The sequence below is a fragment of the Trachypithecus francoisi genome, unplaced genomic scaffold (assembly GCF_009764315.1).
Source record: "Trachypithecus francoisi isolate TF-2019V2 unplaced genomic scaffold, Tfra_2.0 Lachesis_group18, whole genome shotgun sequence".
In the NCBI taxonomy this organism is placed as follows: domain Eukaryota; kingdom Metazoa; phylum Chordata; class Mammalia; order Primates; family Cercopithecidae; genus Trachypithecus; species Trachypithecus francoisi.
This window is the reverse complement of record NW_022681463.1, coordinates 56,655,305-56,670,930: the sequence shown is the minus strand read 5'-3', so window position 1 is coordinate 56,670,930 and position 15,626 is coordinate 56,655,305. Positions and strand designations below refer to the sequence as shown.

Genomic DNA, 15,626 nt, shown 5'->3' with positions numbered 1-15,626 from the left:
ATATATGAGGTACATGTGAATTTTGATACATGTATACAATGTGTAATGATCAAATCAGGGTAATTACTATATCCATCACCTCAAACATTTACCATCTTTGTGTTGAGAACATTGAAAACGCATCTAGCTATTTTGAAATATATAATAAATTATTGTTAATTATAATCACCCTAGTGTTTCATAGAATACTGGAACTTATTCCTCCTAACTGTAATTTAATTCCCATTAATCAACCTCTCCCACTCTCCCTTAACCTTCACCCTTCCCAGCCTCTAGTAACTACTGTGCTGCTCTTCTATGAGACAACTTTTTTATCTCTCACATATGAGTGAGAATATGCAGTATTTGTCTTTCTGTGGTTGGCTTATGTCACTTAATGTAATGTCCTTCAGGTTTATCCATGTTCCTGAGAATGGCAGGATTTCTTTCTTTTTTATAACTGAATAATAATCCATTATGTACAGGCAGTCAGCTCTCCATGTCTGTGGATTCAGCTCTTCCTAACTATGGATTCAAGCAACAGTGGATCAGAAATATTTGTGGGGGGAAAAGGGATGGTTGCATCTATACTGAATGTGTATAGACTTTTTTTTTGTCTTGTGATTGTTTCCTAATGATATAGTATAACAGCTATTTATATAACATTTGTACCATATAAGGAATTATAAGTAATCTAGAGATTTTTTAAATATATAGGAATGGCCAGGCACTATGGCTCATGCCTGTAACCCCAGCACTTTGGGAGGCTGAGGCGGGTGGATCACCTCAGCCTGACCGACATAGCAAAACCTGTCTCCACTGAAATTACAAAATTAGCTGGGTATGCTGATGCATGCATGTAATTCCAGCTACTCAAGAGGCAGAGGCAGGAGAATCGCTTGAACCCAGAAGGCAGAGGTTGCAGTGAGCCAAGATTGCACTATTGCACTCCAGCCTGGGCAACAAGAGTGAAACTCCATTTCAAAAAATAAAAATTTAAAAAAATAAAGTATACAAGAGGATGTGCATAGGTTATATACAAATACTATATCATTTTATGTAAGGGACTTGAGCATCCATGTTTTTTGTTATCTGCTAGGAGTGGGAGAGTGGTGGGAGTCCTAGAACCAATTCCTCACGGATAACAAAGGATGACTGTATAACATGTTTTCTTTATCCCTTCATCTGATAGTGGGCACTTAGGTTGATTTCATAACTTGTCTATTGTGACTAGTGCTACAGTAAATATGGGAGTTATTTCTTTGACCTACTGCTTTCCTTTCCTTTGGATAAATACCCAGTAGTGGGATTGCTGAATCATATGCTAGTTCTATTTTTAGTTTTTTTGAGCAACCTTCATATTGTTTTCTGTAATGGCTGCACTAATTTACATTCCCACCAACAGTACATAAGAGTTCTTTCTTTAAATCCTCACCGGTATTTTTTTTTTGTCCTTTTGATTATAGCAGTTTTAAGTGGGTTGAGATAATACCTCATTTTGTTTTGATTTGCATCTCCCTGATGATGTTACTGAGACACCCAGGGTTCAGTCTAGATCCTGCTGCTCACTGCACAGTAAGCCAATCACTGAGACAATGAGTGTTGCCAGGAAAGAAGGCTTTAATTGGGTGCTGCTGCTGAACAGACGAGTGGTCAGTCTCAAATCCATCCCCTTGATGGGCTAAAATTAGGGTTTATATAGCAGAGAAGAAATCTATGTGCAGGAAAACAGGAACGAAGGAGGGGTAAGGAAGCAATTATGATGAATGAGGGGTGTGGCATCTCATTGTCTGGATGTGGTGGTCTGGTGAATTTTAGTTCTTGATACTTGTTGAAAGGCCTAAGTGTCGTTTCCTGAGGAAGGAACTCAGATAAAGATAAATCAAATGAAAGTTTCAGACTTTAAGATCAGAAGGGTCAATTTCTGTTAATACAAAAAAAGTCTATGGGACTATTGGGCTGATTTCAATGATAAATGATGTTGAACATTTTTTCATATACCCGTGTTGGCCGTTTGTATGGTCTTTTGAAAAGTGATATTCAAATCATTTGTCCATGTTTAAATTGGATTGTTTGGCTTTTTTTTTTTTTTTTTGAGACAGAGTCTCACTCTGTCGTCCAGACTGGAGTGCAGTGGTGTGATCTTGGCTTTCTGTAACCTCTGCCTCCCAGGTTCAAGCTATTTCTCCAGCCTCAACGTCGCAGGTAGCTGGGACTACAGGTGTGCACCACTGCGTCTGGCTAATTTTTTTTTGTATTTTTAGTAGAGACAGGGTTTCGCCATGTTGGCCAGTCTAGGCTTGAACTCCTGACCTTAGGTGATCTGCTTACGTTGGCCTTCCAAAGTGCTGAGATTACAGGCATGAGCCACCACACCTGGCTGGGTGTATTTTTTTGTTTTGGTTTGGTTTTGAATTGTTATGTTCCTTATATATTCTAGATATTAACCCCTTGTCAGATGAATAGTTTGCAATTATTTTCTTTCATTCTGTAGATTGTCTCTTCACTCTGTTGATTGAATTCTTGGCTACACAGAAGCTTTTTAGTTTGATATGATCTCATTTGTCTATTTTTACTTGTGTGCCTGTGTTTTTGTGGTCTTATCCAAAAAATCTTTGCCCAGACCAACATCCTGAAGCAACAAACCCCTCCCTCTTATATTATTGACAGCCAAAGGTTCTCTTTTTATTATTTTGAATTTTTTACTTATTTGTAATAGGTGTTTTTCCTAGTTATTTATTGATTTCTTTTAGATTGATAAGAAATTTTAGGTCATAAATTAGTTGCTACATAGACATTTCTTAACCAATGAGATTGAAATTATTTCCTTTATTCAAAACCTGTAATGAAACTTAGCTTATAATTGCTTTCCTATTTAATTTTGAAGTGTAAATAGTAGTAGTCTTGAATTTTGGTTGTTCTTCCCGCAATGTCTTTCTGTTGTCAGTCTAATGTAGGGGCCAGAAGTACAAGCCCTGGAATCACAGACTGGAAGCATATCCTGCTGACACCTTTGGATGGTTATTCAGCTTTTTGTATCTCCTGTTTTTTTATTTTTTTCATCTGTGCAACTCGGAGATAATAATGGTACCTACTTCATATGTGAGAATTAAAACATTTAGAGCCAATACTACTGCTACTTGGCACAAATCATAATATTCTTGCTCAAAGCTCTCAATAAACATGACTGTTGCTACTCTTTATTTTTTCCTCTATCCAAGGCATACTTTGAAAAAACCAGTTTTACCATTTCTTAAACTAATATGTTTTACATAATTTGCATGAAACATATTTTTTTCCAGAAATTTCTAAAATTATGGAGTTTCAGAATATATTGAGAATATATATTTTTAAAATGATTATAGAAAGATGTTCTTTTGATTTACGTTTAACTCAAATGAACTTTTCTACCAAGGATTATGTTGGATGCAGTTACAGCTGTCTATTTATTGGAGCATAGTTAACCTATTGTAGTGTGCTTCTTTTTGTTGCCACAATTGATATTATATTTTCCCGTAAATATTTGATAATTAAAGCATCTTAGTTTTTTTTTTTTTTTTTTTTTTACAGCAGCCATCAAAACATCTCAATTTATATTTGAGAGAATTGATGGAGGCTCAAAACTAACAAACAAACTTGGGACTTGCCAAAGGTTATCCGGTGATAATTGTGGGACTCAATTGATGTAACTTAGAAGATCTGAATCATAGTAATATAAACATACTAAATAAGCAGATTGCAATTTTAAATATAATAGTCTGTTTAGGACTCAAGATAGTGAGAGCTGGGCCAAGACATGAAGGAGGTAAGAGAATTAACTACTTGGTTATCTGAGCAGGAGTATTCCAGGCAAAAGGAAAGCCATGGCAGAGACTCTAAAGCAGGAGCACAGAGAAACAGCAGAGTGACCAGTGGAAGCAGAGAGATCAGAGGGACAAGTAGTAGAAGCTAAAGTCAAGAGAGATAATGGAGGTTTCCTTATGTAGGGCCCTGTAAACTATTGTAAAGACATTGTACTTCATTCAAGGAGAAATGGGAGCCTTTGGGATGTTTTGAGCGTAGCAATAACATCAGCTGACCTATATTCTAAAAGAGTAATTCTAGCTGCTGTGTTCAGACTTGGTTATAGAGAAGGAAAATTGGAAACTAACAAGTAGAGAATTATTAAAGTAATCTAGGATTTTTAAAAAAAATGATGATGGCTTGGACAAATATAGCAGTTGTGTAGGTAGTGCAGAGTGGTCAGATTTTGGAATTTTGGAGGAGCCATTAGGGTTACTGAGATTGGATATAGGGTACAAGAGAAGATGTGGTATCAAGAATGAATCTAGCCGGGTGCAGTGGCTCACGCCTGTAATCGCAGCACTTTGGGAGGCCGAGGCGGGCGGATCACCTGAGGTCGGGACTTCGAGACCAGCCTGACCAACGTGGAGAAACCCTGTCTCTACTAAAAATACAAAATTAGCTGGGCGTGGTGGCGCATGCCTGTAATCCCAGCTACTCGGGAGGCTGAGGCAGGAGAATCACTTGAACCCGGGAGGCCGAGGTTGCAGTGAGCCAAGATTGTGCCATTGCACTCCAGCCTGGGCAACAAGAGTGAAACCCCATCTCAAAAAATAAAAAAATTAAATAAAAAAAAAAAGAATGAATCTAAAGGTTTTACCCAGAGAAATTGGCACGTTAGAGTTGCTTGCCTTGAAATGAAGAAGCCTGGAGTGGAGCAGATGTGAGGGGAGGAAGATCTGGTGCTCCGTTTTGAACATGTGAATATTGAGGTACTTACCAGACATGCATGTAGTTTAATAGACAGTAATAGACATAATGTTTAATAGACAGTAAGATTGAAGAATTAGCTTTAAAATAGATACATGCACTTGAGAGTTGTAGACATATGGATGGTATTGAAAATTATGAGGCCAAATGAGATCACCAAAGGAATGAGTGTTGATAGAGAACAGAAAAAGCTAAGGAATGAACCCTGTAATACTTCAAATTGAACTTACAGCCTAGATGGCAGAAGTGGAACCAGCCAAGGCATGACCAGTAACAGGATAAAAACAGAGAATGAAGAAAATAGATTATGGAGAAGGAAGTGTTAAACTTATCAAAGGCAATTGAAAAGTTATATAAGATGAGCACTTAGAATTAATATAGAAACGAGAAAGTTGTTTATTCCATCCTCATTCCTCTTAACATTCATATGGTTGGTGGTATGATAAATAATGTAGGATTAAGATAAAGTATAACCATGCATGTACCAACAGTGTGTGGGTTGATGTGGTCAAAATCTATGTGAGTTCTTTAATGATTATTTCAGTTTTTTTTTTTTTTTTTAATAAGGAAGTAAGCATGGTCAACAGTGACATGAGAGGAGGAGGTTTGAGAAGTGAGGAGAATGTGTAAAATAGTGGTCTAGAAGATTAGGTATGTGTATGGGCTAGGGAAATATGGTAAGATTGCTAGACAGCATTAAGGCCCACTTGAGTTTCGCAGTCATGATGATCTCATGGATGCCTAATTCATATAATATGAACAAAAAGGTGTGGCTCATAAAGGGCAACACCAGTTACCTTATGGGTAATGTTTAGGTTGTGATGGTTCTAGATATTTATATGAATGAGTATTAACTATTTTAGAGCAGTAAAAAGCAATTCTGAAAATGCTACTTATCCTATTCCTTAATCCATAAAATGGAAAGAAAATTATAAGTAAATGCATCCAGAAGATGGGACTATTTCACTGGCACCAAAGGAAAAAACACTTTTGGAATTATGGGTTGTAAATTTTGGAAATATGTTTAATTTGGAGCAGGTGAGATTCCAGACTTTTCAGGTAATTTTTTTCCAGTATATTATTATTGAGTGTTTGTCATGTGCCAGCTACTGAGATAATCACTTCGTATCAATGATGTCATTTAATTCTCCCAATATCCCAGTGAGGTAGGTTTTCTAATCCCAGTTTTAAAGATGAAAAACCTGAGGCTCTGTGGAAAGTGGATGTTAAGTGACTTGCCTGAAGGCTAAAGATAGTGGCTGGGCCAAGATAAGTCCCAGCCTTGTCTAGTTCCAAAGCCAGTGTGCTTAACTGTGCTACCTTGTCTCCCAGTCTAATAAATTTTGTATCACATTAATAAATATATTTTTCTGGTTATACAAGTAATGACTATGAAGGCATTTCAAATTTTTTTTTTTCTGGGATTCCATAAACCAAAAATTTAATGAATCTAGTAATGAAGCTTTGGTGATTGAAGATGTGGTTTTAATTTTGATTTGAGTTAAATGTAAATACTGTAGTTTATCAGCTACCTAATAGAGATACTTCATATGTTATCCATTAGTGCTCATCCAGCATTTAAACACAATTTTCATGTATACTTCTTTGTATTTTATTCTGTATAAAATAATTTTCTAATGTTATATAAATTTATATCTAAGATGTTTCCTTACTGTAATCATTTTAAAACATATTTTAAAATATTGGTCATTGTCTCTAATAAAAATTGTTTTAGTGTCTTCTTTTATTATATCTATTAGAACTATAAAAAACATTGGCCGGGTGAAGTGGCTCATGCCTGCAATCTCAGCACTTTGGGAGGGCAAGGTGGGTGGATCATCTGAGGTCAGGAGTTTGAGACCAGCCTGGCCAACGTGGTGAAACCCCATCTCTACTAAAAATACAAAAATTAGCCGGGTGGTAGTGGTGTAATCCCAGCTACTGAGGAGGCTGAGGCTGGAGAATCACATGAGCCTGGGAGGCAGAGGTTGTGGTGAGCTGAGATCGTGCCACTGCACTCCAGTCTGGGTGACAGAATGAAACCCTGTCTCAAAAAACAAAAACAAAAAATATTATAAAAATGTTGTATAACCAAATGTTTCATACTCTACAGGTAACAACTGGGGATGCTTTTCAGTTATGAATTTGTATCTTTCCAAACCAACATTCTTTATGTCCTAATCTTTTCCTAATAGTTTTAAAAAACAAAAATCATATCAAATCAAAATTTCAAATTTAATGTCACGTATATTTATTCAAAAAAGATAGGCCAAATAAGAAATACAGACTTAAAAGCTTTTATATGTAGTTGGGAAAAAATGACATATTACCTGATTCATGTAAATAATAAATTAGTAATGAGAGTTTTAATCTAATGTTCAAACTTGTTTACTAAGATTATGCAATCATAATACTGAATTATGGACATAATTTTAACGATTCTAAAGATAACCTTGCCTGGTAGCTGGATTTAGAACCCAACTCTCAAGACAGTAGTCTAAGTATTTTACCTAAAATCATTTTAACAAGTAATCTTCATAATGCTTGTATCATTTTCTTCTCTATAGTTGTACACTCATTTTCATGACTTCTCTTTTATTCACAAATCATGTAATTATTTTTATTGCCTGGCCCGGATTTGTGAATCAGAGAGATTGTGACTAGTAGATATGTTTGCTATTCAAAAAGAATAAGTTAATATTTTATTTTTTCATGTAAAACATAATTAAGAAACTTTTAATTACTTCAGTTGTTTTTAGTCATAGCTTAGTTTTTAGAGCTATTTTTAAATGCCGTTTACATACCTCTCTTTTATCTTTCTCTTATCTAAAGACCAAGACATTTGGAGGAGGTGGTGGTGGTGCCAGAAGTAATCTCAATATGAATGCTGCTGGTAACCGAAATAGGGAAGTTTTACAGAAAGAAAAGTCAATCAAATCAGAGGGAAAACATGATGGTGTCTATAGAGAACTGGTAAGGCTAAAGAACCAACCACAAATTTAACGTGTTACTTCTTTAAATGATTCTTTTATTCTTTCTTACATACATTTTTCTGTGTTTCCCCACCTTCCCCACATCTTTTGTCAAATTTTGTCTAAAGTGATTTTGTTTTGTTTTCTACTGCTCTTTGGGAAGAATATTATAAAACAAGCATATGTATTATGTGGACCCAATTGCAAAATATTCTTGAATTTTTAAGATAAATGAGTGGAGTCAAACATACTTCTGTCATGCTACAGTGTTCTCAAATCTAAGGATGTTGGCAAAAATTCATTTTCCTCTGCCTTTAGAGGTTGAATGACTTTGGTTGATTTTTCTCTATAGTGTACAAATTATGCAAAAACAGCTTAAACCATGGGGGTTTATTATTTCATATAACAAGAGCTCAGAGGTAGATGGTTACAAGTGTGGGTAAATTCAGCAGTATAACAATATTAGAGCATTTGTGGGTATTTCCATGATTTCTTGGCCTTCTCCTTAGTGTTATGTAACTGCTCAATGGATTCACCTTACCTACTGCCTAAATAGAGCTGATTTATCAAGACAAGGGAATTACAACAGAGAAAGAGTAATTCATGCAGAGCCAGCTATCGTGAGTGACTGGAGTTTTATTATTACTTCAAATTAGTCTCAGCGATCATTCAGGGATCGGAGGGTTTTTTTTTTTTTTTTTTTTTGAGATGGAGTTTCATTCTTGTTGCCCAGGCTCAGGCTGGAGTGCAATGACTCAATCTTGGCTGACTGCAACGTCCGTCACCTAGGTTCAAACGATTCTCCTCTCTCAGACTCTTGAGTAGCTGGGATTATAGGCACCTGCCACCACACCCAGCTATTTTTTTTTTTTTTTAATTTTTAGTAGAGACAGGGTTTCACTATATTGGTGAAACTGGTCTCAAACTCCTGACCTCAGGCGATCCACCCACTTCTGCCTCCCAAGGTGCTGGGATTACAGGCGTAAGCCACCATGCCCAGTGGGATCAGAGTTTTTTAAGGACAAGTTGGTGGGTGGGGGAAGCCAGTGAGCCAGGAGCACTGATCTTAGGAGCAGTTTGCAGAGGGTCAGAATCTTGTAGCCTCCAGCTGCATAACTCCTAAACCATAATTTCTAATCTTGTGACTGCGACGATTAATACAGAGTGTCAACTTGATTGGATTGAAGGATACAAAATACTGATCCTGGGTGTGTCTGTGAGGATGTTGCCAAAGGAGATTAACATTTGAGTCAGTGACCTGGGAAAGGCAGACCCACCCTTAATCTGGGTGGGCACAATCTAATCAGCTGCCAGTGTGCAATATAAGCAGGTAGAAAAATGTGAAAAGACAGACTGGCCTAGCCTCCCAGCCTACATCTTTCTCCCGTGCTGGATGCTTCCTGCTCTCAAACATCAGACTCCAAGTTCTTCAGTTTTGGAACTTGGACTGGCTCTCCTTGCTCCTCAGCCTGCAGATAGCCTATTGTGGGACCTTGTGAGTTAATACTTCATAAACTCCCCTTTATATATATATGTATTCCATTAGTTTTGTCCCTCTAGAGAATCCTAATACAGATTTTGGTACCAGGAGTGGTTCTAGAGGAACAAAATTTTAAGGATGTGGTTCTTTCGTTAGATTTGGGGTTTTTGGAGTTGGCTGCTTAGTATAATTAGATCCCAAACTGCTAAGGACTCTATTGCTAATAGTGTGGAGAACACTGATAGTCCTTCGCATGAACCTTTTAGAGAGTTATGCAAAATAAATGCATCTGACATTTTTGATTCATCACTTGTGAGAGGCAAGGAGTTTAGTAACTCTATACATGATACCTTTGACCATATATGGAGAACCAGGGAACAAAATGAAGCTGGTTGGTTGCTCCTAAGTTCAGTGGACAAAATGATGAAAGAAAATAATGAAAGGCATCCTATCTCCTGGCTTCAGAAGCAGATACTGAGCCTCAAATCTGCTAAGATTGCGCTGAGTGAGACCCTTATTGTTACTGGTGGGGTCCTTGTTCTTAGAGCTCCCAAGATGGTGGCGGGCCATTTCCAAGATGGTGGCAAGCCTCTTGTTCTCTGACCTGGCCTTCTTGGCCTCATGGATTCTAAGGAATGGAACCTTGGGCCATGCAGTGACTGTTACAGCTCTATTAGAAGTGATGGGTCACAGAAGAAAACCGTGGAACCCAGTGACTAGTGTTCAGCTCAATTAGGACAAACCTGGGACTTAGCCATACAGGAAAAGGCGAGCCTTTAGCCTGATTGGGAGCGGCAGCTGGCATCCCGCTGGTTCAGAAACGCAGTGGACACCTGCTGGATCTGGAGGTGTGGAACCCCTATTGAACCCCTTTAATGAAGGGGAGGCTGGGTCCCGTTGAGGAAAGACTCTGCTACATTACTGACAGTTTATGCAGTGAATCTTTCTCCTATCCTTCTCCAAGGAGACCTTCAGCCTTTTACCAGAGTAACTGTGCACTGGGGAGAGAGAAATGATCAAACATTTCAGGGACTACTGGAAAGTGGCTCTGAGCTGATATTGATTCCAGGGGACCCAAAATGTCATTGTGGCCCCCCAGATAAAGTAGGGGCTTTTAGAGGCCAGGAAATTAATGGAATTTTAGCTCAGGTCCAGATTATAGTGGGTCCAGTGGGTACCCGGACTCAGCCTGTGGTCATGTCCCCAGTGCCGGAATGCATAATTGGAATAGACATACTCAGCAGCTGGCAGAATCCCCACATTGGCTCCCTGACTAGTAGGGTGAGGATGATTATGGTGGAAAAGGCCAAATGGAAGCCATTAGAGCTGCCTCTACCTAGAAAAATAGTAAATCAAAAACAATATTGCATCCCTAGAGGGATTGCGGAGATTAGTGCCACCATCAAGGACCTGAAAGACATGGGTGGTGATTCCCACCACATGCCCATTCAACTCTCCCATTTGGCCTGCTCAGAAGACAGATGGATCTTGGAGAATTACAGAGGATTATCAAGTGGTGACTCCAATTGCAGCTGCTGTATCAGATGTGGTTTCATTGCTTGAGCAAATTAACACGTCTCCTGGTACCTGGTATGCAGTCATTGACTTGGCAAATGCCTTTTTCTCCATTCTGGTCCATAAGGCCCACCAGAAGCAATTTGCCTTCAGCTGGCAAGGCCAGAAATATACCTTTACTGTCCTTCCTCAGGGGTATATCAACTCTCTGGCTTTGTGTCATAATTTTATTCAGTGAGAACTTGATCGCTTTTCACTTCTGCAACATATCACACTGGTCCATTACACTGATGACATATGCTGATTGGATCCAGTGAGCATGAATTAGCAAACACATTGGGCTTATTGGTAAGATATTTGCATGCCAGAGGATGGGAAATAAATCCGACTCAAAATTCACGGATGTTCTACCTCAGTAAAATTTCTAGGGGTCCGGTGGTGTGGGGCGTGTTGAGATATTCCTTCTAAGGTGAAGGGTAAGTTGCTACATTTGGCGTCTCCTATAACCAAGAAAGAGGCACAGTGCCTAGTGGGCCTATTTGGATTTTGGAAGCAGCACATTCCTCATTCGGATGTGTTACTCTGGCACATTTATTGAGTGACCCAAAAGGCTGCCAGTTTTGAGTGGGGTCCAGAACACAAGAAGGTTCTGCAAGAGGTCCAGGCTGCTGTGCAAGCTGCTCTGCCACTTGGGCCATATGACCCAGCAGATCCAATGGTGCTTGAGTTGTCAGTGGCACAGATGCTAGTTGGAGCCTTTTGCAGGTCCCCCATAGGTGAATCACAGCAGAAGTCTCTAGAGTTTTGCAGTAAGACCCTGTCATCTTCTGTGTATAACTGCTCTTTTTTTGATAGACAGCTTTTGGCCTGTTACTGGGTTTTGGTGGAAACTGAACATTTGCCTGTGGGTCATCAGGTCACCATGCAACCTGAACTGCCTATCATGAACTGGGTGCTTTCTGACTATCTCACCATAAAATGTCCCATGCACAGCAGCATTCCATCATCAAATGGAAGTGGTATATGTGATTGGGCTTGAGCAGGTCCTGAAGGCACAAGTAAGTTACATGAGGAAGTGGCTCAAATGCCAATGGTCTCCACTGCTGCCACCCTGCCTTCTTTCCCCCAGCCTACACCAGTGGCCTCATGAGGAGTCCCTATGATCAATTGACAGAGGAAGAGAAGACTGGGGCCTGGTTCACAGAGGTTCTGCACAATATGCAGGCATCACCTGAAAGTGGACAGCTGCAGCCTACAGCCCCTTTCTAAGACATTTCTGAAGGATAGCAGTGAAGGGAAATCTTCCCAGTGGGCAGAACTTCAAGCAGTACACCTAGTTGTGCACTTTGCATTTAAGGAGAAATGGCAAGATGTGCAATCATATACTGATTCATGGGCTATAGCCAACGGTTTGGCTGGATGATCAGGGACTTGGAAGAAGTATGATTGGAAAATCAGTGACAAAGAAATTTGGGAAAGAGGTACATTGATGGACCATTCTGAGTGGTCAAAAACTGAAGATGTTTGTATCCCATGTGAGTGCTAACCAATGGGTGACCTCAGCAGAGGAGGATTTTAGTAATCAAGTGGATAGGATGACCCATTCTGTGGACACCACCTCAGCCTCTGTTCCCAGCCACCGCTATTATATCCCATTGTGCCATGAACAAAGTGGCCATGGTGGGAGGGAGGGAGGTTATGCATGAACTCAGCAACATGGACCTCCACTCACCAAGGCTGACCTGGCTGTGGCCACTGTTGAGTGCCCAATTTGCCAGCATCAGAGACCAATACTCAGCCCTCAATATGGCACTGTTCCTTGGGGTGATCAGCCAGCTACCTGTTGGCAGGTTGATTATATTGGATATTTTCCATCATGGAAAGGGCAGAGATTTGATCTCACTGGAATAGACACTCACTACCTGCCTAAGTAATTTCTTCTTAACTCCTGTATCATTCCCCCCTTTGGAGTGGTAACCCTAACTGCTGTTAGGGGGTGTTGGACAATGACTCTTTTGGCTACTTCCTGCTGAAAAGAGGCATTGTGCAGGGAACAACAGCTAAGGCTCCTCCTAGGGTCAATTTAAAGCTCCTTGGAAGAAAGGCATGTACATGTGTTGTTCTGTCTACAGCACCATTTGGAGTTTGATTGCTGTCAGCCATTCCAATGGGTTGTAATACTGGTTTGCTTCCACCAGATGTTGCTGAAACACTAATATAAATGGAACATTCCTTTTGGGATAAGTGGCATTGGATTTGGATGGCTAGAGTAACTTCAGTGTTAACCTTGGCTAAATCTTTTCTGCAGTTATTAATTCCTCCATGACTTCCACAGACCATCTAAGACATGCTTAAACTTTCCAACTTGTCCTAAACATCCTTCTTTCTAAACAACCAATGATTCTTTCTAGGACAAGTGTTTACCATCCGTAAAATCCTTTTATGACTTCCCCAAACCATCCACAGCTTGCTTAAACCTTCTGACTTGTCCTAAACATCCCTCTTTTAAACAATCAACTATTCTCTTTAGGACAAGTACTTACTATACAAGATCCTTTCTTATATAAAATCTCTTTCCTTTATAATCTTATTTGCATAGCCAGAGTGTGACACATTACCAAACCCAATATAGTTCTAGGAGACTCATTGGTAGTGAAATTTTCGTGCTTCTTGTTTGTTGGTAACTATTATTCCTGCTATTAGGATAATAATTAAGCAAAATACTATAGCAATGGAAACTGTCTGATATTCCAGTGAGAAGGTGGTTACTTGTATAACCTTGCTGCAAATAGTAGAGTGAGTATAGCAATTCCTGCAAGTGTTGTATAGTACGTAATTTCCATCTAAAATTTTACTTGCTAAGATACAGAATTTCCCTTTGGGGGTCTATGAAGTTCCTTGGTTTTATCTTCCCAAACGAACCTCTGGGTTATGGACACCCTACTCACTTTCATTATGTGGCAGAATTTGCAGGATAATTGTCCAGAACTAGGATGTTGATCCAGATTTTTACATTAGCCATCCCTTTTTGTTTCTTCCAAGCTGCAGGAGATTACCACTTGATTCACAGGAATAAGCAGGGTTAGTCTAAAATGTCAGCAAAATAAACTGAAAAACAATTAATGGGACCGGAATTTAATGACAAATATATAAGCTTTGGAGCGTAATTTTTCTCTTCCTAGTCCTTACTTTTGGTAAAAACAAATTATGATAGGACTGTATTTTTTGTAGAATAAACTTTAGTCTTATACTTGGCCTGATTATTTGCATATAGTGCATCAAGAATGATTATTTCTATATAGGCCTTTTGGATTGTCTTTGATGAAACTCTGTTCCACAAGGAACCTCAGATAAGATCTTTTAAAGCTGAGCTCAGCCATGGGTTTGTATCTTCAGATACCAGTGAGTTGAGTGATCCTCTCCTCTAAAGGTCCCAGGATAAACTGGGAGCTCCTGGTCCTGTTAGAAAGTGACATTCTTTACTGACCACAGGTCAGGAACCCTGTACAGGGACTATATATATAGATATGAGGCCAGTTCTCTCCATGGGAGTTTTATTGTCTCTGCAAGTTGAGATTGACTCCTTAAAGAGAAGCATATCCTTCCAGTCAAAGCCTTGGTAAAATAACCAGTTTTTCTAATTGTGTCCTGTTGCAAAAGGAAAATGGATTCGTATTGAACTGATGCAAACTATACATTGCAATAAATTAAGAGTACTCAGAGATAGTTTTGAAATTCTAGAGGAACCAGGCAGAGAGAAACAAACATGCTCCAAACTTTGTTTACAGGAGTATAGCTTATTCAATTATTAAAGGCCATAAATAGTTCAAAATAAGTTTCCTTGACTCTGAAAGACAAACAAGGATCATCAATATTCTAAGAAAAATAAAAAAGGTTGCTTTAGCTTTCTAAGTTTAGTCCATTTAGTTAACTTCTGTTTTGCTTGATGCTTGTGAACATTTCAGTTCTTCATGAGTCCTGTACCTTCTCTATTCCAGTGTTACAATCTTCAAAGCTATTAGAGTCCTACATTTGAGAGCACCGGTTAAAGTTGTATAGCTTGATTGTAACCTATCTTTTGAGAAGGAACAAAACAAGACAAGAATTGTTTGCAAATGACAACATTTTCAGGGTAGTTACAGTTAAAAACATGACTGATGAAGTTTAGTTATCTGTGGTTTACAGTAACTTGACAACCTTAATTATGATTAATAGCATATACTTAGACATTAGAATTTTAGAAATTCCATACAATTTGGGAACATATATTAGTATTATTCACCAAAATATAACTTAAGATTGCACATCATTTCAGCAATATCATGTAACTAAATATGTCAAACAGTCCTGTTTACCTCTTCTCTGGATGTATCAGGGGCCCTCTGAACCATCCAGAAAGCAAGGTATCAGGAAAGAAAATTTTAAAACTTGAAATTTGATTTTGGGACACCTGCTAAATGTTGGAGGGCTTAAAACACTTGATGTTATGAAATAGAATTCCATATTGCTCAAAAGGCAAAAGTCTTTCATTAGTCTTTACTATTACATGAAAATCCTGTTGAAAGCCAAATTGTACCCTTGCATTAGTTTATTAATGTTAACCCCAATTGGTTTAAACAAAACCTTATAGATGATTACATCTAATCTTAACCAGTTTGACCGTAAGTGAAATCTTTACAATCCTTTTATAACGCTTTTTGCTAAAGGGCAGATTGGCATCAGAAGAAAACCTTGTTGTATTTTTATTTCGATGCTCAATTTATGAAAAGATCATATAATACTTTTTTGAATTTAGTTAATGTTTATGCATTTTTTGCAAGATTAATTTTTAAAATTTTAGAATTTTAAAAATCTTTTTACAACTTGCTTAAACCTCTAGCTTTATCTTATCAAATCTAAGATAATCA

General features: G+C 38.4%; 1 protein-coding gene across 4 annotated transcripts in view; it reads left to right on the top strand.

Moving 5' to 3' along the window:
* TDRD3 (tudor domain containing 3) overlaps positions 1–15,626 on the top strand; it is a 186,540-nt gene that overhangs the window by 94,460 nt on the left and 76,454 nt on the right. For all 4 annotated transcript variants that reach the window (XM_033177599.1, XM_033177596.1, XM_033177595.1 and 1 more), the window contains exon 8: positions 7,585–7,725. In XM_033177599.1, coding sequence (XP_033033490.1) covers positions 7,585–7,725 — 141 coding nt within the window. The remainder of the gene's footprint in view (positions 1–7,584; positions 7,726–15,626) is intronic.